At 35.8% G+C, this 27,214-nt stretch overlaps 1 protein-coding gene across 6 annotated transcripts; it reads left to right on the top strand.

Annotated features, from left to right (window-relative positions):
* Positions 1 to 582: 582 nt before the first annotated feature.
* Positions 583 to 26,640, top strand: LOC114313874 (putative receptor-like protein kinase At1g72540). Of its 6 annotated transcripts, XM_028260320.2 has the most exons (8): positions 668 to 801; positions 1,304 to 1,388; positions 1,694 to 1,727; positions 14,539 to 14,759; positions 14,843 to 14,987; positions 15,248 to 15,369; positions 15,466 to 15,586; positions 25,997 to 26,640. In XM_028260320.2, the coding sequence occupies exons 4-8, from the start codon at positions 14,541 to 14,543 to the stop codon at positions 26,335 to 26,337; spliced, it is 948 nt and encodes a 315-aa protein (XP_028116121.1). In that variant the 5' UTR covers positions 668 to 801; positions 1,304 to 1,388; positions 1,694 to 1,727; positions 14,539 to 14,540; the 3' UTR covers positions 26,338 to 26,640. The 6 variants fall into 6 exon arrangements, with proteins under 6 accessions (XP_028116115.1, XP_028116131.1, XP_028116121.1 ...); XM_028260314.2 differs by lacking the exon at positions 1,694 to 1,727 and having other exon boundaries at positions 583 to 801; XM_028260306.2 differs by lacking the exon at positions 1,694 to 1,727 and having other exon boundaries at positions 1,304 to 1,363.
* Positions 26,641 to 27,214: the final 574 nt, after the last annotated feature.

Below are 27,214 nucleotides of genomic sequence, written 5' to 3'. Positions count from 1 at the left end.
AATATTCACTAAAAACAAAAAAATACGAAAATCAAAAAACTCAATTTTCAAACAACTAAATCCAAAAAACTCAAACCAAATACACTGAATATTTTTTAAACAATTATGTTGACATTTTGAAAAAAATTGTGTTTTATAGAAAAAAATTTTAGTTAACCAAACAAATGTTTTACTTTTTTTTGATAAAAAAATTACATAATAAATATATAAACCCCTGCCAAAGCATAACATTGCATTACCATTTGAGCTACCAACAACCTATGTTTTATATTGATCACATTTTAATATATATTAAAAGTTTTTGGATAAAATCGTGATTTATAACAGCGAATTCAGTAGAATTTTTTTTTTTTGGATAAAATCGTGGTTTATAACAGTGAGTTCAGAACAAATTTTTTTTGACGAAATCGTGTTTTATAACAGCGAGTTCAGAAAAAAAAAAATTAATTAAATTCACGTTTTGTAACCGCGATTTCTTAATTAAAATCGTTTTTCGTAACAGCGAGTTTAAGATCTGCCAACTTTCACGCACAATAGACGAAAAAATGTTAAAATCGCGATTGTGAACCGCGAATTAACTTATTTTGAGAATTCTTTCAAAACTAGACTTAGTTTGAAAATTAATTTATTATTTTAACTTATTTTGGGGAATAGCCCAAAAAAAGGACTAAAAGCCAACTTTCCAAAATACCCATAGAGACTCCCAAGAAACGATGCTATAGAGACTCCCAAGAAACGAAGCTATTGAAGAGGTTTAATCGAAGGTGCTGATCAATTCTCTCCTTCAAAGATCACATTCCGGTAAGTTCATCTTCGATTCTTCCTCCTCTTCTTCTTCGATTCATCTTCCTCTTCTTTGTTCTGTCCAGATTTTCCAGATTCATTTTTTGTTCTGTCCAGATTTTTTTTCTTTTCTTCCTCTTTTTCGATTCATCTTCCTCTTCTTCTTTGTTCTGTCCAGATTCATCGTCCTCTTCGATTCATGGTTTTTTTTTTCCAGAATTTTTTTTTTCTGTTTCTTCGCAGCAAATGAAGAACGAAGACACATCATTTTTCATTTTTTTTTTTCCAGATTCAGATTCTGTCCAGATTTTTTTTCTGTTCTGTCCAGATTTCTGTTTCCTCTTTTTTTCATTTTTTTTCCAGATTTTTGTACTCCTTCTTGGCAGCAAACGAAGAACAAATTGATCTTGTCCAGATTTTTTTTTTTCTTTCCAGATTTCTGTTCTGTCCAGATTTCTTCTTCCTTTTTCTTGAACTCTCCTTCATTTTTTTTTGCTGATAAATATATTTTTTCCCACAGCCATTGGAATTTCATGCAACTTGCAAGTCTAGAGCCTTCTGTAATATCTTTAAAAGAAGGGTAAATTACATTGACACCCCTTGAGGTTTGGTCTAATTACTATCTACCCCTACATGTTGAAAATTACATTCTCACCCTATGGTTAAAAGTCTCATTTCATAAACTTTGCATATATAAAATGTAACAACTCTTACTAAAAAAAACAAAGAAAATTATATTAAAAAATAAAAAAGTAAAGGAAATGGGAAAAAAGAGAAAGTAAGGCAAAGTAAAAAAAAGAAAAGGTGCATGAGTTCCATATCTTCATTCTGTCTAAATAATTACGATGATAAGGGAGTTAGTGTAATTTTTTAAACGTCAGGAGTGATATGTATTAAACTCAAATCTCAGGGGTATAAGTGTAATTTACCCTTGAAAGAAAAAGGTAATGTAAAATGACCACTCTATTATTTAACTTTGCCCTTTTTTACTGTTGTAGACTGTAGTAGACACAGTAAAAAAAATGTTATGTAAATATTTGAAAAGTTATATACTGAAATGAAGTTAAAGAATTCACAAATTATTTTGTTAATGGTTATATTATAGGAATATGAGTTTAGCTTGTTAATGGTTATATTTGGTTAATGGTTATCTTTTATTTTTGTTTAGCTTGTTTGGCATTAAACTCTCTTTTCTAATTTCTTCTATTCTATTTCTATATAATAAAGACATTAAAACAACTCGTATGATTTACTTTCTTCTTTTTTTTTTTGTAATTTCTCTTTTTAATTATGTTATTGAACTTTAATTTGTATGTTGGATATTTAGCTATAAATTTAAAATTTTTAAAAAAAAAAAATTGGCGTACCCAAGCAATACCCACATCCTATTTTTTTAAAAATTTGCCGTGTCGGCATACCAGTATCGTACTCATACCCGTACCCGCACCCGCACCCGCACCTGTGCTGCTTAGGTCACTACAAAACATTGTTCTTAAAGGAAAACCAAAACAGGCAGCTCTTGCACACCATATACACATATATACAATCTTGGAGCAACCTTCATTCACTCGTCACCTACATACATATAGGGAGGAGGGGGGTGAGCCAAAGCCCAATGAATAGCATTTAATCAAAGGTGTAAAATAATGGATATCATCATTTATATGATAAAAATATTGTTGAACTAAGAGTTTAAACAATTTGAGAACAAATAGAGCCATATACATTCATTTCAAAACAATGATAATGTACATCTGATCGGTACTAGCAAATGGAATAACCAGGTTTATTCCGATTAGACAAACACGTCTGTAGGTGACAATGGAGATCTCAACAACTGCTAGTTGTATATTTTCTGTCCTGTAGTGGCTGGGTAGGACTAGCTGAGGATGCCATGTATATATGCATGTCAATATAACCATAAGATATCCATTAGCTTGAAACATTTCAATACAATTTGGATCAACCAAAGATTTAAGCATTCAAAAATAGAAGTTCAAATTAACTTCGAAGAAATACTACTCACCTTAATTCTTTCTGAGTGAAAGTCCCAAAGTATAGTCAACCTACATCATATAATTCAATGAATGTTGGTACGCAATCCATTTCAATAAAATTAAAGCAATTTGAGTTAGACAGGCAACCTTGACACATTTTAGTAAAACAACCATATCTCTCACTGGAAAACTCAAAACCAAGCCTCGTTTGATGCATTAGGAACATATATGTTTCCAATGGTATAGGCTGTACAATTTATTTCCTACCAAAGCATATTTCAAGCATTTCAAATTCGAAGGTACCTATGCAACTCAAAGTACTTAAACATGGAACATAGCATATGCATATGTCATACAATAATATTAGAGATGTTACACCCATGGCATCTACTCCTGCATGTATTCTTTTTGTTGGACCAAGAGTATGATCGAGGCAGTACCATGAGTAGTAGGTAGGTCGTTCATGAGCTTACTTTGTCGGTGACGCACAATTTATTGTATTTTTAGACGGAGACTCATATTTGGCCTTCGTGCTTCCGATGCCTTTGGTTCTTTTGGCGGCAAATCTTTTGAGACGGTTGCTTGCTCAAGCAGGTTTGGAAGCCCATTGTTGTCGAGTGATATGAATGAGAGTTGAGAAGTTGTCGAGTTTATGAGCGGCCATGTTTGGCGTTTAATAGTTCAAGTGTCTATTTGACAATAGCCACATGGTTGCACTACACGTGTACCAATTCGGTGAAGAGTTGTCTTGGTCTTGTCATCATTCTTAATAGTATGCTGGAGTTCCCATGGCTCTACAAGGATGTCGTATGAAGTGCAAAAATGTTGCCGAGCTTACATGTCGATTTCGGTTGCTTGCTACGGACTTATGAGCTAGTTTGATCAATTCGTCCATCAGTCATTCTCTTTATAGCCTGGTGCATTCCTTCATCGCCGTGAATACCACTAAATGGGTCTTATTCATCAAGCCAATCTCTAGATAAAGTCATTGGGCAAGAGAGGGAAATCCTTAGTTGCACAAAGCCGAAGCGGGAGCGGGGAAGCGTGAGCCGATAGAAGTTTCTTAGGTTGGGAGCGCCGTGGGGAGCGGTAAAATATATATATATATATATATATATTAATAGTTATTTTTTAAATATATTTATTATATAAAGATTAGTTAAATAGTTATTTTTAAATATATTTATTATTTTTATGTTAGATATTATTTTCATTGATAATATTTTTAATTTATTTATATAATTTATTTTTTATTTTTAATTGATATATATTATAAATAAACAATATAACAAATAAGGAATAATAAAATATGTTAAAATAAATAAAAAATAAAAATTGAATGATTTATTTTATAGATTTTATTAGATTTTTTTATATATGATTTAATTAGATTTATTATTATATAACAAATTATATTATTTATTACATGTTAAAAACGGGAGGGGGGAGAGATAGAACACAAATCGACAAGAGAGAGAGAGAGAGAGAAGACAGAGAGAGAGAGAAGAGGAGATCGACATGATGTCGAAGGCGAAGACAAAGAGAGAGAAGAGGAGATCGAGAGCGAAGGTCGATGTCGATGTCGAAGGCGAAGGCTAGTGCTAGAGCAAAGGTTGACGTCGAAGGCTAGGGCTAAGGGCTAGACTGAAGGTCGAAATCGACAGTGAGACCAGGTTTCTCTCTCTCTCACTTTCTCTCTCACTCTCTCTTCTTTACAATCTTATCTTGGACTGAATCGCGTTTCTCTCTCCACAGAAACGTGATTCTTACATGATTCTTTCTAGGAAACGCGAAATCGCGATTCTAACTCATTACTCAGAATCGCCACCTGGTTGCACGATTCCTGCAACTGAGGGGAAATCCAATAGGAGCTTTATATAATTTTGAGCAAGAGGAATTAGTTGCCGATCAAGATAGGATTGATCTCAGCATTCGAATTGATATTTTGGTGATGCGTTGGTGCCGCTGAGAGGGTGGTATAACCAAACTGCTCTTAGCAATCCAATTCTTTGATGGTAGTATATTCCTCGGTGACGTTGAGGCACTCGAAGGGGCTACAAAAGACACTTCAGCTTAGCAGAAGTGAAGGACGTGGCATTGCTGTGGTTTTTCTCGAGTAATTGAGAGTTGGGTTTTCCTACTATTGCTCTTTGGTGAGTCGCGAAGTGGCTAAGCAAGCTATGGGGTTGCCGAGGAAGGTCTTTGTTGCCGAGCTGGTCCGAGATGAGTCTCCCCAGATTGTTCTTTGTGGTTGAAATGCTTGAAAATTGTCAGTCTTGCACCGTGCTGCAATCAGCTCGTCCATTGCACCATGATCGGCACATGAACCTTCTAGATGAGATGATAGGTGGGTTGCTAAGCTACTCCATTCTCCATTGCCGAGATGAATCTTGAAATGAATTTTTGGACTGATGGATGATAGCCAAAGAGTTGTGAGGGAGTCACCAATTCGGCGGAGATAGACAATGGTGGGCACAGGGCCAGCCTTGGGCTAAGTCTAGTGAGGCCTTTGCCTAGAGCCCCAAAAATTAGGCCCAATAAAAGGCTCCCAAATTCATTAGTCTTGTAATATATTAAAAACTCAAAACGGCCCAATTCTGTTTTATTCATTTAGGCTACTTTAAAGGGCCCCAAAAATTTTGTTTGGCCTAATTGATATGAGGCCAGTCGAAAAATATTTGTAAGTGTTAGTTGTCAGCCCAATTGAAAAAAGTAAAATATTAAATATATGCATATGTATTAGTCGTTAGCCTAATTTTATTTGACCTATTTTTTTTAAACTCTCTTTATGGCCCAATTATGTGTATTTTGAGTCATTTTTAAAAATATTATACGCAATTTTTTAAAATTTATTTTGTTTACACTTTAAAAGTATTATATTTGTGATTTTTTTTTTTCAAAATTTTTTTTAATTTTTTTTTTACCAAATACAAAAAATGTAAAAAAAAAAAAAAGAATTGCAAACTTAGAAAATTATTATTTTTGAAGACTTTAAACCAAGTAAGGCGATTTTTTTTAAAATTTTTTTATGGATACCTAAATGCCCCTGGAAAATTATTTCGCCTTAGGCCCCTGGAAACTTAGGGTCGGCCCTAGGTGAGCAAGGAACTGTCCGACCTACGAAACCTGTCTGACCTGACCCTACCCGAAGGATATTGGGTGGTTTCGGTACACTAGTAAGGTCAGGTGTGGGCTTGTTTTTAGCTGAAATTCGGATCTTGGATTTTACACAGATGACCCGACCAAAGTGAAATGCCCGAATTTTTTTGTCATAAAAAATGTGTAACTTTTTTAAGTTAAAATCTCTCTTTTTTTTTAACCCTAGTAGAGCAGTAGCAACAGCAGCAACACAGAACACAGAACACAGTAGCCTTGCAAGTTGGAGCAACAACACACAACACAGCAGCCTTGCAAGTTGCAGCAGCCACCACCATATTCTCTTCTTCTCATCTCTCTCTGTCTCTGATCTTTTCGGCTTCGGTAGCTGTTGGTTGCCTAGCTCTCTAAGTTCGGTGTTTCTAGTTGGCCAGTTGGGTTTCGATTTTTTTTGGCATGGCATTGATCATGTGACATCTTATTAGGTGTGTTGAGGCTGTCAGGTGCTCGCTTGGTGGTCAGCCATGGCCATTTGCTATTCAAAACTATTCATTGATCTTGGCGAGGAGTTGATGAGTAGCTTTGTAGGGAGTCCCAAATAACTCTTTGCTAAAAGGCTTCATTATTCTAGTGAGAGAAAGTGAAGACCCAACTAGGAGCTTGGCAGCAGTGTTGTGCTCAAACTTCCTTCTCGAAATGTTGTGCTTGGCATGTTGCTTGTTCTCCATTCTGCAAAACATTCATGCTTGTGAAGTTATGAATCCATGGTCATGCTCAGTGCCTAACAACATGCATGTCGTTGGCAATGCTTGTTCTTCATTTGGCTAAACATTCATGCTTGTGAAGTTATGAATCCATGGTCGCACTCGGTGCTGAACAACATGGAGATAGTTCCGTTACGCTACATCAACTCTCTTTCTTGCTATCTTGTGAATGAGGTAATTCGCAGTCTATGAAGCACGGGTACTTCAAAAATGGTGTCGTACAAGTACCGTGTACTTACCGGGTGCGGGTACGCGTATTGGTACGGCAGTACGCGTATCGGGTACGCCGAATACATGCCGGGTACGGCAAATACATTTGGGTACGTTGTGGGTATGCTAGAATTTATTACAGCCTTTATTATTCTTCTTTCAATTTTGAAAATATCAAGTAATTTATTTCTAACACCCTTTACCCATGAGCTATGAAGCATGGGTATTTTGAAAAATATGCCGTACCCATACCGGGTACTTATCGGCGGATGGTACCTCGTATGGTACTTCTGCATATGTATCGGGTACACGAAACATGTACCCAAATTTTTTCTTCTTAATTTTTGGCGTACTCAGACATACCTAATATATATCCAAGCCGTACTGTACCTTAGTTGAAACAATAATTTTTTCTACTATAGAAATAAAACTCCTTTCACTGGACTTCTTTTTTATTTTTAGTTTTATACTTGGTATGATTTTAAAATTAAACTATGGTTTGTAAGTTATTTAATATATTGACATAGAATTTTGATTTATACTTTTACTTTTGGCATTAAATGTTAATTATAGGTTATCTTAACAAAGTAAACCATTTAATTAATTTTTACATTACTCTAAATTTAAAATAAATATTTTTTTTTAAAGCGTACCAAGTCGTGCCCGTACTCTACTTTTTTTGGATTTTGCCGTATTAGCATACCCGTATCATACCAGTACCATTACCAGTACTCGTATCCGTACCCGTGCTTCATAGCCCATGAGTCATGGTTTTGCTATCTTTTGTATCCTATTTTAGACAATCAAAAAAGAAAAAGAAATAATTATATAACTTTTTAGACAAGTTCTCTTTTTAGTTTTGATATTGAAATTTTGATTTGTATGTTGGATGTTTAGTTATAAATTTAAAAAAAAAAAAAATTAAAAAAATTGGCGTACCCCAGCCGTACTCGTACCCTATTTTTTAAAGAATTTGCCGTATCAACGTGCCCGTATCATACACGCACCCCTATCCGTACCCGCAACCGTGCTTCGTTGTTCGCAGTGCATCAAAGCAAAGGTTGGAGAAGTCGGATGCTCGCTTTGTGACGTCAATTAGTTGTGTTGTCCGAACCACACTTCGGCTACTTTGCATCGGCAACTCCTCCTGAGCGCATGTCTTTAGAGAAAGTCTAGACAATTTTGAATCTATGAATATTATGCCGTTTTTGGGCCATTCCTTGCAAAACATCAATCATTGAATATTTATGTAAATACGTAGAGAGGGAGAGAGAGAGCATTAGACAGATGATATACATATATATGCACATTAGAGATATATATATATATACATATGTATTAGAGAGAAAGTTTCCTTTGCATAGTCATGTAGAACTTTTCCACAAATGGATGAAACATCTTATGGTTACACTTGTGTTCTCCACCAATTAATGATTTGGTAAACCTCAAGCAACATGAAACAGCTTCATGTTTGTTTGATTTGATGGGTCTTTGAAAAGAACACACAGTGGCTTTTTGAGATTGTCTCGGCAACGCCACCAGATCACATGAGTCATTTATGTTGTGGTTCCCAAGAATAGTAAGCTCATCTTTTTTGTTGAAGTTGGTCTATTCTCACAAACGGCACCAATTGTAAGACCCTGAATCTTCTCACACAGATTTTTGTAGTGTTCAACAAAGAGATGAGCTTGCCCCAAATAAAATGGAGAGGGTAGAGTGTGTAGCAGAGATTGAGGCATACCTCTTCTTGAGGGATGGTCTTCTTTATATAGTATTTTTGCCTTGCCCTAATTGAGTTGTTTGATGGGCCTTTTGGTTTGGTTTGGTTTGGTTTGGTTTGTGTTGGCCCATTATGCTTCTTTAGTTGGGTTGGGCTCCATGGTATTTGTGTATCATTTTTTGGGCTACCACGATATGTATATGCTGGAAATTGTGTTCATGCATATAATATGATAGTGGTGTTGGTGGTAGATAGTGGCATGTATAGAATATGATAGTGGTGTTGGTGGTAGATAGTGGTATGTATAGAATATGATAGTGGTGTTGGTTGTAGATAGTGGCATGTATAGAATATGATAGTGGTGTTGGTGGTAGATAGTGGCATGTATATAATATGATAGTGGTAGATAGTGGTAATATATAATATGTAAGTGGCATATAATGGGTTATGATGATGTTTGTAATATCTCCTATATAAGGAGTGTCATTTGGTCTTGTAAGATAAGAAGTTTTGAATATAACTGAAATATATTCCTTCTTCCTCATATTTTCGGAGTTCTTCTTCTTCATATTTTCTAAGTTGGTATCAGAGCAACAAAAAACACAGCAGCCCTAAAACCGTCATAGCCATGTCGGAAGTCACGTCCGGAACCACTTCAACCCCTGCCGCTGCCATTCCGGTGAAAACGTCCAACTCTCACTCTGTCCAAATCACCACCATCCGCCTAAATGGTGATAATTTTCTCCGCTGGTCACAATCTGTCCGGATGTATATCCGTGGGCAAGGAAAGATCGGTTACATCACTGGTGACAAGAAGGCTCCTGCTGTTAATGATCCGTTGTTCGACAATTGGGACGCTGAAAACTCCATGGTTATGACATGGTTGGTCAATTCCATGGAGGAGGATATAAGCTCTAATTACATGTGCTATACTACTGCACAAGAATTGTGGGATAATGTTAGTCAGATGTATTCTGACCTAGGAAATCAATCTCAAGTTTTCGAATTAACTTTGAAGTTGGGAGAGATTCGTCAAGGAGATGATTCCGTCACCAAATATTTCAATTCGTTGAAAAGGTTGTGGCAGGATCTTGACATCTTCAACACATACGAATGGAAATCGGTTGACGACTGCAACCACCACAAGAAAACTGTGGAAGACAGCCGTATTTACAAGTTTCTTGCCGGCCTCAACATTGAGTTCGATGAAGTGCGAGGAAGAATTATTGGCAGACCTCCTCTCCCATCCATTGGCGAAGTATTTGCTGAAGTCAGAAGGGAAGAGAGCCGAAGGAGCGTCATGCTTAAGAAAAAAGGTAATGGTGAATCAATTGAAATTTCTGCTTTAATTAGCGATGCTGCGGCCAACAAGGCTGCAAATTACCAGCGCAGGTTTGATGATAAGCCACGGGTCTGGTGTGATTTTTGCAACAAGCCTCGCCATACACGCGAAACGTGTTGGAAGATTCATGGCAAACCTGTCAACTGGAAAAGCAGCAAACAAGGAGAGAAGAATCGTGGCTTTCCTACCGCTAATGAAGCCGATTCAGGTCCCTTCAACAAAGAGCAGATTGATCAACTCTTAAAGCTGATAAAATCCAACTCCTCAACCGGTACTCCTAGTGTTTTGTTGGCACAAACAGGTAGAAATCCTAAAGCCTTCTCTTGCCTAAACTTCTCTCCGTGGATCATAGATTCCGGTGCCTCCGATCACATGACTAGTTTTTCCCATTTATTTAGTACCTATTTCCCTTGTTCTGGTCATGACAAAATCAGAATAGCCGATGGTAGTTTTTCACCTATTGCAGGAAAAGGATTTATTAAACTAACTGAGAAAATTAATCTCAATGCTGTTCTTCACGTCCCCAACTTAGCCTGTAACCTTTTGTCTGTCAGTAAACTATCTAAGGATTCTAATTGTCGTGTTACATTTTTTGAATCCCATTGTGAATTTCAGGACCAGAACTCGGGGATGATGATTGGGCGTGCTAGGATGCTTGAAGGTCTTTACTACTTTGATGAAGTACCTGTTAGTAATAAAAAAGCTCAGAGCTTTAATAGTACCAGTTCAATCTCTGTTCGAGAAAAAATAATGCTATGGCACTATAGGCTAGGACATCCTAGTTTTCTTTATCTGAAACATTTATTTCCAGAATTATTTAAAGGGATTGATTGTTCTTCTTTTCATTGTGAAAGTTGCATTTTTGCAAAATTTCATCGCTCTACTTATTTGCCAAAACCTTACCAGGCTTCAAAACCTTTTTATTTGATTCATAGTGATGTTTGGGGCCCTTCTAAAATCACTACTCTTTCTGGTAAAAGATGGTTTGTTACATTTATTGATGACCATACCCGCTTATGTTGGATTTATTTGATGAATAAAAAATCTGACGTGAAAAATTTATTCACAAATTTTTACAATATGATTGAAAACCAATTTCAAACCAAAATTGGTATTTTACATTCTGATAATGGAACAGAATATTTCAATGAGCAGTTGGGTGAGTTTTTGGAAAAAAATGGGATTTTTCATCAATCTACATGTCGGGATACCCCTCAACAAAATGGCATTGCAGAACGAAAAAATAAACATCTACTTGAAGTAGCACGTGCTATAATGTTTTACATGCATGTTCCTAAATATTTATGGGGTGAAGCAATTTTAACAGCCTCTTATTTGATAAACAGGATGCCTACAAAGGTGTTAACATACAAAACACCTTTTGATTGTCTCAAAACTTTTTTTCCTGACACGAGGTTGTTTTCTGATTTACCCGCCAAAGTTTTTGGATGTACTGCCTATGTTCATGTTCCCAGTCAATTTCGTTCAAAACTTGACCCCCGTGCTATAAAATGTGTTTTTTTGGGTTATTCCTCAAACAAAAAGGGGTATAAGTGCTTCGATCCTCAAAACAAGAAATTTCATGTGAGTATGGATGTGTCATTTGTGGAAACAAAATCCTATTTCCCCAACACTTCTCTTCAGGGGGAGACAAGTGGAGTAGAAGACCGTTTTTGGGATATTTCTATCCCACTCCCCAATGTCATTTATCCTACACAAAAATCACATCTGTCTGATAATGATCACTTAGGAGAACCAAGTTCTATGGTGCCTAGTCAAGAAGATTCTTGTTTAGGGGGAGAAGTACTACAAAATGATCTAAATCCTGAGCTTCAGGTTTATACTAGGAAGCGATTTCATCTGAGGAATAATGACCCGAATGTCCATCCTAATGACCCGAATGTCCACCCGAGTTCTGGCATCGAAATTTTAGGTAATCCTATTCCTTCTATTTCCGACCTTGATGTACCTATAGCAATTAGGAAAGGTGTCCGAAATTGCATTAAACATCCTATTGCAAATTACCTCTCCTATCAAAGACTGTCTAAAAACCATAGAGCTTTCACATCTAGGATTTCACACTTGTTTGTTCCAAGGAATATACAGGAAGCATTGGATGATCCGAATTGGAAATTAGCAGTCATGGAGGAGATGAATGCTTTAAGGAGAAGTGGTACTTGGGAGATAGTTGATCTACCCAAAGACAAGAAAACAGTTGGGTGTAAATGGGTGTTTACGATAAAATGTAACGCAGATGGAAGCGTTGAGAGATACAAGGCGAGACTGGTAGCTAAAGGCTTCACTCAAACTTATGGGATCGACTATCAGGAGACGTTTGCTCCTGTTGCTAAAATAAATTCCATCAGAGTACTGTTATCTCTTGCAGTAAATTCAGATTGGCCTCTACATCAACTTGACATTAAAAATGCATTTCTCAATGGTGATCTTGAAGAGGAGGTGTTCATGAGCCTACCGCCGGGATTTGAGCAGAGACTTGGAAGTGACAGAGTATGCAGATTGAACAAGTCATTATACGGACTCAAACAATCACCAAGAGCGTGGTTTGAACGCTTTGGGAAGGCAGTTATCAGTTGTGGCTTCTCGCAGAGTCAAGCAGATCACACAATATTTTATAAACATTCAAAAAACAGTAAAATTGCAATTTTGATTGTTTATGTTGATGACATCATTTTAACTGGTAATGATGAAGCAGAGTTAGCAGCCCTCAAAGAGAAACTCGCAAAAGAATTTCACATTAAGGATCTGGGAGCCCTCAAGTATTTCCTCGGAATGGAATTTGCAAGATCCAAGGAAGGTATATTCGTTAATCAGAGAAAATATGTTCTTGATCTCCTTGGAGAAACAGGTATGCTTGGTTGTAAGATGGCGGAGACTCCGATCGAGCCTAACTTGAAGTTACAAGCTGCTAAGGCTGAAGAAGTCAAAGAGAGAGAACAATATCAGCGACTTGTAGGGAAATTGATTTACTTGTCTCATACGCGGCCTGATATTGCCTTTGCAGTCAGCATGGTAAGTCAGTTCATGCACTCACCAGGGGCAGAGCACTTTGAGGCCGTTTATAAGATCTTAAGATATTTGAAAGGAACTCCAGGGAGAGGCTTACTATTCAAGAAACATGGACATCTTCAAGTTGAAATATACACAGATGCAGACTGGGCAGGAAGTGTTACAGACAGGAGATCAACATCCGGATACTGCTCCTTTGTAGGTGGGAACCTAGTTACTTGGCGGAGTAAAAAACAGAATGTGGTAGCTAGAAGTAGTGCAGAAGCAGAGTTCAGAGCTGTTGCCCATGGAATCTGTGAAGTAATGTGGATTAAAAGAATTCTTGAAGAATTAAAGCTTTCTCACCCGACACCTATGAAGGTCTATTGTGACAACAAAGCAGCTATATCTATAGCTCATAATCCAGTTCTACATGATCGCACCAAACATATAGAAGTGGATAAACATTTCATCAAGGAGAAAATCAATGCTGGCATAATCTGTATGACCTACCTTCCAACAGGTGAACAATTAGCTGATGTGCTAACGAAGGGACTACACAAGAAGCAATTTGATAAGCTGACTAGCAAGCTGGCTATGGAAGATATCTTCAAACCAGCTTGAGGGGGAGTGCTGGAAATTGTGTTCATGCATATAATATGATAGTGGTGTTGGTGGTAGATAGTGGCATGTATAGAATATGATAGTGGTGTTGGTGGTAGATAGTGGTATGTATAGAATATGATAGTGGTGTTGGTTGTAGATAGTGGCATGTATAGAATATGATAGTGGTGTTGGTGGTAGATAGTGGCATGTATATAATATGATAGTGGTAGATAGTGGTAATATATAATATGTAAGTGGCATATAATGGGTTATGATGATGTTTGTAATATCTCCTATATAAGGAGTGTCATTTGGTCTTGTAAGATAAGAAGTTTTGAATATAACTGAAATATATTCCTTCTTCCTCATATTTTCGGAGTTCTTCTTCTTCATATTTTCTAAGTGTATATGTATAGGTTTTGTGCAATTTGTTTGTGTATATATATATTTTAATATTATGTTAGATTCTCGGCCGAATACTTTGTCTGTCATAGCATGTGTTCCCTTTATTATTATTATTATTATTATTATATATCTTATTTTTCTAACATGAACTTAAACAATTTATAGATTTCATGATAATGTGGCATCTAATGACTTTCACATGGAATATTCGCTGTAGCAATTCATCGGGGCTAGAGAGCATGTTAGTATTTACTCCAATGGGATTAATTTTGTCAAAAGAATGTTTTACATCTCTAGAGACACTGTTATAGTAGTATAGATAATTGTTGTTATTTACGGAAACCAAAGTAAATGTGTCAAGTATGTTGTATTTCAGTGCTTCTCTCTAGTTTGGCTCAACTGAGGATAGGGTTGGTACATGTCAATGTCATCTTTATGATTCATAAAAAAGTTTTAACTTTACTTTGACATGACAATAGAAAGAAATGAATTATAAGAAAGCTCCCCAGAAACTTTGGTTGTCTCAAATTTTAATTTCTGTATTGGTTCATTTTGTCTGCTTGCACCTCAATGTTGTCTTACCTCCACGTAAATAAAATGGCTTTGAAGGTATGGAATCTGCTAGTGGTTTGGATGTGTACACCTATGAAGAGCTGGAGTCTATCACAAAGGGATTCAGCACTGAAAACTTTATCAGGGATACCCAATTTGGAAAAGTGTTCCGGGGCAAAATTCAACATGGTTTGGGAACCCAAGAGGTTACAGTTAAAATTTGGGAAGATTGTAAGATAAGTGTGCACAATCGGAAGCCCCAAGAATCTCGTTTGAGAGTAAGTAGCTGAAAAGACTTTGATTGGACAAAGTTTCTGATTGCGTTTGATGGTTTTATCTAATGATATAATTTATGTCATAGGATGAAATCAAGTTACTGACTAATTCAGGCGTGAATTGGCTTCCAAACTTGGTGAAGTTGATTGGATATTGCTGTGAAAATGGACGGTTGGGTGTTGTATATCAGCTACAACCACTTGATACTGTAGAAAACCTACTCATACAAGGTGATCTAATTATCTAGTTTGGATTTTTTTAATCACTAGTTAGCATGTCTTCTCCTATTCAGACATTGATCTGTTCAGAAGATTAAAAAGATTTTGCATGCAAAAATTAAAAAGAATTGAAAATTTTGATCAGTTAAAACAATGAACTCAATACAAGACCACTTTACTATTACTTGGGCACGGTGATATGGTCCAAAATCTCAAAATAGAATCATTTGTGTTTGTTTATTGTGTATTTACTAGCCATTTTACATTTCTAGATGATTTTAAGTGGATTGCTCGAATCAAAGTAGCACTTGGATTTGCACACACTCTTGAAGTTTTACACGGGCAAGAACTCTTGCTTCGAAATGTTGATGGAAATCATATAATGGTTGACAAGGTTTTCTGCTCCTTTGCTGTGTTAATATTTATGTTCTCTTCTTAAAAAACTTTTTGTAAAATGTTGTAAAAGCTTTTATGTTATCTTGGCATGTAGGCTTTCAATCCCATATTGTTCGACTTCAGTATGCTTGTTGGAGGAGTGTTTGGTGGAATTCCTCAAAAGGAATATTTTTGGGGGCGTCGTGCCTATGTGGATCCATACATTTGCAAGATAGGTAGGTCTTCTAAATGTTTGTTACATTTGTTTTTGTTCTGTACTCAAAAGGCAGCTGTTGGATTGTTTATTCTACCATTTCAGAATGCGCAAGACATCATTATTAATTTTTTACATGCTTACATAGTGATTTTTTTGTAACTTGACTTTTTATCTCAATGTCCTAGAAATAAAATTGAAACCTTTTAAGAAGTTTTGCTGTTAGAGTTACTTTCCTATAGCAGTTCAAGTAAATTTTTGTTTTTCTTTCCGAATTTTGAATTATTTGTTGTTTCTACAGACCAAGACCCTCGAGTCTAATATGATGAAATTTTTTCCTTTTATTTCTTTATTTTTTGGAATCGATGTTAATTCTATGTATATGGATTGTATTATTTTGTTCAATGGGGGTTGTAAATTCTTGGAAGAAATTTAAAATTCACTACGGTTAATTACACTTTACCTCCCTATGATTTAGCTCAAAAACACATTACCTCCTTGTAGTTTAAAAATATACACAACCTATGTTACTAGAAAACACTAATACCCTAACAAATTACGTATTGGTACGCACGTTCCGAAAAATGGTACACTTCTATTCCAAAATGGTAAATTTAGTGATCCAAAACGATTCCAAAAGTTTTTTTCCCAATATATTTCCTTAAATGTTACCATAGGAGAAAAAAAAATCAATTATATGAACTAATAAGGTGAGTTAAGTTTTAACAAGACAAAAACATAAAAAATGGGTCATAATTTTCATAGAAATGATTTGCTACATGGATATATATATATTCCTTCCGTCCCAAAATAATGGTCCCTTTTGGGGAATCCAACTTTTTTTTGATAGTACAATTATTGCATTTTAAAAAAGTTAATTTTTCAAAACTACCCTTTGATAGTAAATTTTTTGGAGAATATCAATATCGTAATTGTACTTTTTATATTGCTTATGAATTTAAAAGAAGGGCAAAATAGAAAATTTATATTGTTTTTGTACTAGATTTTTGAAGAGGGACTAATGTTTTGGGACAATAAAAAATGGAACAAGGGACTAATATTTTGGGACGGAGGGAGTATATATTATTGGATACCTAATAGTTTAAAGAAAACTACTCTAGAACTACATTAAATTCTCAAGTGTAATATTTATAAGTCTACTCCTATCGTACCACATCTTAGAGCATGTGTCGTACCACATTCCCATTCCCGTTCCATGTACCAGAACGATCCATGTTTTAGGTAACATAGCACATAACCTCTTTGTGATTTGGAGTAAAATATAAAGTCACTGTCAATAACTTTTACAAAAAGTCTATATTACCCTTATTTTGTTGTTTAATTTTCTTTTGTATGACATCACAATCCAATCTTTCTTATCGTATTGGAGCTTAACCCACGACATCACCAGTTGTTTTCACATCCAATGACCATAATCTTTCTGGTTTTTTTCCCATTCTTCAGCACTCACTATTCTCTTATTTATTTATTATTTTATTTTATGGAAGAAGCCATGGTTGTCGTATCTGAAGCAACCACAAACCAAAGCCCAATTCCAACTTACGGTGCACACATTGGTAAATCTGCTTAGTGTCAAGTAAGATGTTGTAATTGAAAACATTTTGTTTGTCTTGGGTAGTCTCTAAATAACTTTGTGTACATGTATATATATACACTATTGACTTACCAGTCTTTGCATTACAATTTGCAATTTTTATTAGACCACCCAAACTATGTTTCTTTAATTCCAATTGGATCCAATCCGTTTCACAAATTTGTTTGGAGACTTGCTTTTGAACCTAGATATGTACACACACACACACACACACACACACACACATATATATACATATATAGTTGTAGTGCTGGTGGATGGTGTGATTAGAAATGGTGGCAGATGGTTTGCGTGACCTTGGGTTGTTGGACGAATTGAGAGAGAGATGTGATGAAGTAGATGGACAGTAAACCACAGTGGTGTTTCAGGTTGCAGTGAAGAAGAGGAGAATACAAAAAACAAAGGATAAAAGTGTCATTTTCTCAAAATATTTTGGACCACACGTATAATTCAGAGTGTGTCAGACACACATTGTTAATTTAGACAGATCCTGTTACTCTTACAATTCACTCCAAACTATAAGGGTGTTGTGTGTATATTTTAAAAGATAAGGGGATGATGTGTTTTTTGATTAAACCACAAGGGAGTAAAGTGTATTTAACCCAATTAACTATTTACCGGCTAGATTTTATGTTTTTACAACTGTACCGTATCAATCAAGGTTGCAGGTTTTATTGTTCTTACAGTTCTAGTTTAGCTCTATGAGAACGCCCTTGTCCTTCCTTCATTCCTTCCTTCCTCCCAGTTTTCAGAACAACTATTTGGGATTGAGTTGAGTTAGGCAATGTATGTGTAAACAAACATGAGCACTTTGATTATGATTTTTGTTTTCAGGTTTGCTTGTCATTTTAGAGCAATTGAATTTGGATTCTTATTAATTGGAAGAAAAAGTTTTGTGGTAGAAAGGCCATAAATGGTAATTACTGGTTCTTAGGCATGAGATCACTATGGAAATTAGATTTTTGTTTTGTTACTTTCGTGATATACAAGTCAGTTACATCAATTCACTGGATTGAAATTTTCTTTGTTGTCCATCTATGAGCCTCTGTGAAGGCCACTAACCCAATTTGTCTAGGTTCATAAATGATTAACCATTTATGTTCAATATGCCTTTGCCTGCATAAGGGAGGATTTGGTTTAGATTGTCTTTTTTGTTTTTGTTGGGCAAGAAGGGTGTACTGTTTCTCAACCTCTGATTATATTCAGTAATAAACTACTACTAGATTTATTTATGCCTTATGCTTGTTGACAATGTGGATGCTCCCACTTCATTAATGTTTTTTCCCACTTGGGAAAGAACTTTGTTCTTGGAACTTTGAAATTTATTTTGTCCCAAATTCCCTAATTGTTGCAAAACAGGTTCTCTCTTAATCTCAATGACTTTATGTAGGAAAGTCATGATGTTTTGTGGACTTCGTTATTATAGAAACCGCTTCAATGATGAATGAGTACAAATTACTAATTTATGTCTTACTGTTATGAACTTTTGCCTTAGTATAATCTTAATCGGGGTTGAAGTTTGATTGGAGGAAAATGGCAGTTCAGCATTATGACATCGCCCTCCTTTTTTTCAGATTTCTTTTATTTTGATTTATTTGGACATTGTTTTGTTTTATTTTTAGAAAATCATTTGAGGGTGGGCCTTGGCACAGTGGTAAGGTTGCTCCATTGCGACGTAGGCATCATGGTTTCAAACAATGGAACCAGCCTCTTCGCATGCATCTGACCTAAGACCCCACAGTGCCGGGAGCTTCGGGCAATGTGATTGCCCTTTGCCCTTTTTTTCTGAAAACCATCTAGAATTAAATTCTAAAATGCAATGTATATATGAAAACTACAGAATAATGAAGGTTATGATTTAAAACTTGAGAGATAAAAATGATTTAAAATTTGAGAAGTTAGATTGTCGGAAAATTACAAAGCATATGTGTATGAAAGAAAATAAATAGTATAGTTATTACTTTTAAATCCAACTTTTGCAGCTTGCACTGATTTGGGAGGAAAAATTGGCTGACAGTTTTTATTCTTTTATCTTTGTTTCATAGGATTAGGATTTATTAGGAAAAAAAAGGAAACGTTCCACAACCTTACGTTCCACATCAATGGTTAATAGATCTGGCATGGATTATTTTTTATGCAGTCGGTGTCTTACAGTTGATTAAGGGTATGAGATGTATGTCGATCCTGTCACTTACTCTTGCCTAGAGCTCTAGACAGCTTAACCGTTTTAAGTTCAATATGTTTGTCAGCACAGAGGCATAAGAACTAAGAAGGGTTCAGCATCCCGGTTGGGAAATACTTCTGTGTATATTCATGATTGATGCCCATAAAATGTAAACAGGTTCACTATATATTTTATTTTGTTCCAAATGTTTCTAATTACTGCTGTACATGTCTTCATGTGACTTCAATGACATCAAAAAGTTAGTGTCCTGATGTCTTTGTTTTCTCCCCTGTAATAGAAGACACTAGGAAGATGAATGACTTAATTGAATTTCCCAAGTGCTAAGTGGTTGTTGGGCAATATATTATCGGCTTAATGGCTCTGCACATGATGCAACTACTGGATGATAACATCGTATATCCTTTTCTGTACAAACACTACACATGTAAGAAGTCCATTAGAGGCGGCCTCCAACGAAGAAGTAACCCGAAAATGTTCTTTTGTTGGCTACAGGTCCAATGACACCTTTTTCCTTTTCATCTGTCTCTGCTTTATTGTTATGTGAACATTATAGCCATTTAGGTTAATGACATTTCTGGAAATTTGAATGGTCTGACAAGACAGGCCAACTAAAAAGTTATGCCCAAGATACCATGTCTTGGAAGTGTTGCACCCTGAGTTTTGGTACGCAATAATGGTTTTAACTATTGTTTTTCAAAGGATTTAATTCTGCATTTAACTGTCTTCATCTTTTCAAATTTATTAATATCGTTCATTTCATTAAAAACATTTTGAACTGTCTTTCCTTCACTATTATTACCTGCTAATGATATACTTATATGGAGAATAGATTAAAGAAATTTATTTCGGAGAAGCTTACTCCTGAACGCTTTTAGGGTTTAAGATTGGCCTTCTGAGGGGTAAATTGCCTTGTCTTATGCTTTCTCATTAGATACTGATCCTACTAGGTTAAAGGTTCAGAGCTAAGTCAAGAATAAGGTTTAAGAATCCTACTAACTTCTCTGGATCTTCTAGCTTTCTGCTCTTGTTAGCTAGGATAAAATTTTGTGCCCCATTTCTGAGCCTTGGCTATTCAAGTAATAACTAAAAGGGTTAATTACACCAGGACCCACTTAGCTATTAGTGAATATTACTTTAACTCTCTCATCTATGAACCCGTATATATTGACCCCTTCAACTATGAAAACCGTATAAATACACTTCTTTTGGAGGGGTCCCAAAGGGATCTGGAGGGGGTGAGAGTGATACATTTTTATTGTTGAGGGGGTCAAAATGTATGGGTTCATAAATGAGAAAGGTAAAGTGATATTCACAAACAGTTGAGAGGGTCTTGGTTTAACTAATTTAACTGACCCTAACTAAAAAAGGCTGGGTCAGTTGATTTCATTAATAAGTTCTCCATTTCTATATTGAAAGTTAAGACAAGGTGCCCTGAACAGAAAAAGGAAAAAAAAGAAAGCACAGCTTCTAGGAGCTCCGACCTCTACAAGAAAGGAGGACTAATTTATATAGAATAGATCTTACGTAGCCTTTTTTCATATAAGTTGGCATTAGGTCAAGGGTCTATTTCATTTGTTCAGGACTGAAATAATCCTGTTTGAAAGGCTAAAACTACTGTCATGAAGGGTGATGAATTTTGATTAGAAAAAGTTATTTAGGTTCCTCTTTCTTTCTCTCTTTGCTTAATTTAATAATTTGTATATGTACATATGTAGCCTTTTCATATCTTTGTATGCATCAGTTTCCAATACTATAAAGGTTTGGAGGACATCCCTCTACTCTTTCTTTCTCTCCTGGCAAGCCTCTCCACAGTCTTCTCTGTCATTCTTAATCCTCCACTACCTCTTCTTCTTACCTTCAACTGTTCTCTAAAGGTTACATTATATCATATCACTTAAACAATAGTACTTTTGAAGGTATGAAAGAAATAAAATTGTTTTTTTTTTCTTTCCTTTAATATGATAATTTGAAGAGAAGAAAGAAGATAGAAGAGGGAGTGCTCAATGTCTTCCTGGATTCTTTTCGAGGGAGAAGAACAGAGACATACCCTCCTACCAATTATGTGTGCTGGAGAGAGAGAGAGGACCCATATTGACCCATATTTTTTTACACCTGTTAAGCATATTTATGGACCTTGTCTACCGCACATTAATAAATAACCCCACGAATTTTATGATCAAACCCTAAGAATCTGAGAAAGATGATAATACTGCAATGTTGTCACTAGAGACATTTAATAAATCTAATGCTGACAAATCTTCCCACTGGTCGTTCATCAATAACAGTGCATCAAACCCTAATTTTGTTTTTTGGATAAGTATGAGGGGGTGCCACCCGTATACAAAAAGAATTGGGCCTGATAACCCCAGAATGTGTGGAAATACAACCATCAAAGTATACCTCCAAAGCTATTTAAAAGACACGACAAAATCTAAAATTTGCTCATGGATGGGTTTACCCATTCAAGAATCAAGTATACTAAAAAAGAGTTTCGATGCTTATAGAGTGGTGCTTCCATCCCTTCAAAGGTTCTATTCTTACGTTCTTTGCAAATGATCCACATAATATCCTGCGACATCAAGTTTCATGTTTTTTCTTCCACTTATTCACGCACGCTCCATGCCAAGAATGAAGGAGACGCTTTACATCCTTCGGGAAAACTCAACTGATTCAAACCAAACTGAAAACCCAAGACCACGAAGCATTAGCCACCTTACAATGAATAAGGAAATGGCTAATCCTTCTTACACATACAACACTAGTTCACATGGATTTGTCTCATCTTCCTCAGAATATCAATAGTGAGAATCTTGCCATAGGCTGCTGTTCAAGTTAAAAAGCTATTTTTGTGGGGGCCTTCATACCCCACACCACAAACCTCTCCATGGAAAAGTTGCCTTATCATCAACAGATGAAGGAACTCCCTCCCCTCCTTATCGGTATCCTCATTAACCAGGACAAAAACAATGGTCCTAAGAATAAGATGAGGAACTGGGCTTATTTTTCTTTACCCACCTAGCATCAGGCAAAGAAGAAACGGGCTTAAAAAGCTTGGAACTCAAACGGTGGTTGAGCTTCTAAAGCCACCATCTTTGTTTGACTCAAAAGTGGCCCACTTACCCTTCTCAGCCCAAGAAAATCTTCTCAAGCTACAGGCCATTTTTTAAGAGGATACCTTTTTACTCATTTTAACGGGTCAAGCTCAAACCTAGTAGCCAACGAAGGTCTACTGCTTAACTAACCAACAACTTGGGTTGATCTTCTCCGATCCATCCTACCCATCTGACTTGGCCCACCATGTGGCGTAACCAAAGCACCCCACCTGTCCCTCTCTCTAGCTCCATCTTTGTCCTTGTGCCATGTGTATGGAGGTCCCAACTACCTCCGATGCATTGGTCTCACATGGCCTCCTATCTGTCGATCATCATACGCAGTATCTGAAGCAAATAAAATATTGCTCTCTCAAGAGGCTGAAGAGCTTATCGATTAGGGCAAGAAAAATTGGGGGAAGGAAAGAGATTTGGAGCTTCAGATTAGCTGGAAGTTGGGACTTAGAAGCTTCACAACTAAAACCCAGGTACTATTCTTCTTCTTCTTCTTCTATGAAGCACCGACACTTCAAAACAAGTGCCGCATCCGTGTCGGACACACGGACACTTTGGGGACACGCAGATACTTCGGGGTGTGTCCCCTTATTTAATAATTTATTTTTAGGGGACATGCCGGGGACACACTAGGGACATGCCAAGTTGTCTTTTCCCCCATTTTCTTTAGTGCTTTGGATGAATGTTGAGTGTTTATTATTTTTTTCTCAGATCTAAATACTTAATAGATCATCCATAAAAAAAAATATAAATTATAATTGTTAATTTAAAAATATTTTTTTTAATAAAAAATATAGAATTAGAGTTATTTTTGTTAATATTGATTGTTTGTGGATGTGACATTAATCTAGATAGCAAATAAAAATATATGAAAACATATTTTATTGTCGTGTCTGCGTCGTGTTAGTGTCCCCATTTTTTTAAAATCGTTGTCCCGTGTCCGCATCCATATCCGTGTCTGTGCTTCTTAGACTTCTTCTTTTCGTAATCGTATTCGAATTCAAATTTTCCTTTTCTTTTCTTTTCTTTTCTTTTTTTCCATGTTCTTCTTTTTTCCTTCTTATTCTTCTTCCTCCTCCTCTTCTCTCTGTCTGAATTCAAATTCGAATTGAATCAGTTTTTTTTTTTTCCCTGTGTTCTCTTTTCCTCCTACTGCTTCTGCTACTGCTTTTTTCTGTTTTTTCCTGTCTTCTTCTTCATCATTTTTCCTGCTTCTTCTTCCTCCTTTTTTCCCTCTTGCGTGTTGCTTTCTTCTCCTCACTGATTGTGTTTTTCGCCCCTCCTCTTCTACTTTGTTTTAAATTCACATTCTTCTTCCCCCCCCCCCCCCCCCAAATTTGTTACAGTTACTATTTTGTTCTATTTATCTTTGCTCTGTGTTCTCTTTGTGTTCACTTTGCTCTGTGTTCTCTTTTTTTTCTTCCCAATTCTACACTTTGTTACTGTGCCGCTGCTTCCCTTTTTTTTTTTTTTTGGTTCTCTATTACCGCTAATTTGCGTTCAACTCATGTGTATACTATGCAATTAGGCACTCTGTTTTTAGCTTAATTATTAAAACTCGTCTGTCACAATTTGCAGTCAGTGGATTTGGGTGGCACTAGTAGCATCATACACCAATAATAATTTTGGCAGTGTTGATTGTGGCAGTGAATAATTTCAGCGCGATGACTTATTTTAGTCTTTTATTTGTTCTTCCCTTATTTTAGTTGTCTTCTTTTCATTAAGAAACTATGAGAATGTTGTGCAAGTGAGAGTGCAAGGATTTGAACCTCGATATGTTGTCCAAGTGAATCAATCTACCGTTTGAGCTACATCCTCATGTTTTTTTGGATCATTCTATTTGTATTTTGATAGTATTACTTGGTCCTATAAAAATTATTATATATATTTTTTATCATTTTAGTAGGATCTTATGATCCTCGATCCGATCCAGTAGACCCCAAAACGATCCTATGTAGGATTCCGATTTTAACAACCTTGACTATTATCTACAGAGAACCAAAAGATTTCCACTAACCAAGGGCCCTATTTCTTCTATCAATTCTATCGGAACCCTTCTTTTATCACAGATGCATTTCTAAATCCACCACATTGCCACAACTCTTAACATTCTTTAAAAAAATGGTATGTCTAACTTGACGACCACTTTTTATCAAGGGATACCAGTTCACAATGGCCCCTCCAACCTCAATGAGATTGAAAGCCTTTGTCCCTACATGCTCAATAACCCTATTCTCCATCTTTGTGGTGGCAAAATGAGCATTTAGGAAAACAATGAACCATTAGACTCTGGTTTTGAAGCAAAGTTTTCCACTTGCAATTTGAACAATCAAACATCGTAAGTTTCATCAAATGCTCATTTTGACTATGATAATTACTTGATAAAAGTATTTGTTTGGGAACACTAAATTAGAAATATGAAGTAAAACACTGGAGTCAAAAAAGGTTTAAAATTAGAAATAAAACTAAAAATATGGAATGTAATTTTAGTATAGTGGAAGTAGAAATAATAAATAATAGATAAGTAAATATTGAAAATTAGGAGATAACAAGAAGTGAACATTTTTGTTACCTAAGTGCAGTTATTAATAAGGATGGTAAAGTAGGAGATAATGTGATCCATAGAATCAAAGTAAATTGGCTCAAGTGGAGTGGGGTTTCTAGCATATTATGTGATTGATGAATACCAAAAAATTGAAAGAAAATTTTCATAGAACAATTATAAGGTCAGTGGTGCTTTACAGAACAAAATATTGGGTAACTTAGAAGCAACACGTTTATAAAATGAGTGTAGTTGAGATAAGTATACTTAGGTAGATGTGTGGTAAGACTAGGAAAGATAGAATTAGAAATAAATATATTCGTGAAATGGAAGACGTAGGATAAGTTGAGAGAGAACAGACTAAGATGATTTGGTCATTTACAACAAAAGACCTATAACTGTCATCAAATGGTTTGCCGACCCCAATTTAGTGGGACAGTTGGTTTAGGTTGGTTTCATTCTAAAGCTACTATTCAACTCTAGCCTGTAGACATACTTTTTATGACTATTGTGAAATGGAAATGTTGCTCTTGCCTCTTTTACATATTTTATTTTTGGCAAGTGAAATGTCCTTCACTGGCAATACTTTTATGCAAAAACTAGTACTCGAGTTGGCCTCACAAAGTTTCTTTTTCCATAAAATATTGGTAAGCATAATCTGTACGCCTTTCAGAGATGAACTTGTGGTTGAATACATATTCAAATTGCTGCCAAAAATTAGACGGCATTAAGGTGAATGAGCCTGGGTGAATATTGATTGGGTCTGATTATATTCACATGGCATTCCAGGGTTGGCTGTGTGTCAAATATGTATGTATTCAAGTGAGATTTGCAATATTGTCATGTTTATATTAACTTATTTCTCACTAATTTGATCTTTTTATGTCACATGTTAAACTGGAACTTTCTTTCTTTCTTTTTTTCTATGATCTGACGAGCATAAGAAAAACTAGGGCTAATAATATTTTTGGAAAAATTTTGAACAGGTGATTGGTTGGACAAAACAGATGTTTTTTGCTATGGTGTTCTACTTCTGGGGCTTATAAGCAAAAGAGTGTATGATCTGAATGAACGTGAGCGTTTGGGAGATGATATTATTGTTCATTTGTGGGCCAAGAGAAAGTACAAAAAACGCAAGTGTAAGTCGCTTGTGCATAACAGTCTTAAGAATGATCCATTCTTCGATGTTCGTGATGGAGTTGAAATCACGAAATTGGCAATGCGTTGTGTACGTGATGATCCAAAGCAACGACCAACGATGAGTGAAGTTGTTTGCTGTTTGCAAGAGTTATTTGTGTTCTTACGTTCACATACTAGGCATCCCTAAGATGATTGTTGTTGGAGGTGGGGATGCTATACTACTGTACTGTCAGAATCAAACAATTAGGGTACTGGATGTTCTATTTGGTTGTTTGTTTCTATTTTCTTGGATCAAAGCTGTGTAGGTACTACTAACAATGAATTGCTGGATGATAGCTCTTGGCATATATTAACTGTAATGATGAACCCACTAGATCTCTAGTTTAGGAGCCTTGTGTACTATTATTCTTGCTTTCAAGAGAATTTGCTTGTTCCCTTAAAAGCAATTTCATCATGGGGAATCTTACAGTGAAGATAATATTTCCTTTTCCTTTTCCTTTTCCTTTCGCAAGTAGCGTAAATAAATGCAACGACAGGGGTGGGGAAGGGGAGGAGGAGAGGGGTTGTGCCGATGAGGGTGAGGGAGGTGAGGGGGTAGGTTACAATGGTGTAGCAAGGTGGAGGGAAAGAGAGGTTGTGTTGACCGAAGTAGGTGAGCAGGGGAGAGGAGAGGAGGGAGCAACGACTGGCTAGGGAGGAAGAATTGAGGATGGGAGTGACGGAGTCAGGAAATTGAGTTTGAGGGGCACTATTAATTATAATTTTTTATTTAAAAAAAATCATGATGAACATTAAGATAATAATAATTTTATGAGCTAAATTTAAGTATAAAAAAGTACATATTTATTATTAATAGGAATAAATCAAAATTTTATAATAGTGTAGAATAGTTCGGTGAGGGATGGTGACGTAAGTTTGTAATTTTAACACACAAAATTATGGATCAAAATTCTTAATTTTAGAAAATAAAAACACATCGTTTATAACATAAATTATTACAAAATTTATTTAATTTTTATTTGATTGAAAAATATTAAAGAGGTGACATTGCTTATAAATGATGT

Source organism: Camellia sinensis, chromosome 9 (assembly GCF_055761805.1).
Source record: "Camellia sinensis isolate YWXY chromosome 9, ASM5576180v1, whole genome shotgun sequence".
NCBI lineage: Eukaryota > Viridiplantae > Streptophyta > Magnoliopsida > Ericales > Theaceae > Camellia > Camellia sinensis.
The sequence above is the reverse complement of the archived record's forward strand: the minus strand, read 5'-3'. Positions and strand labels throughout refer to the sequence as shown.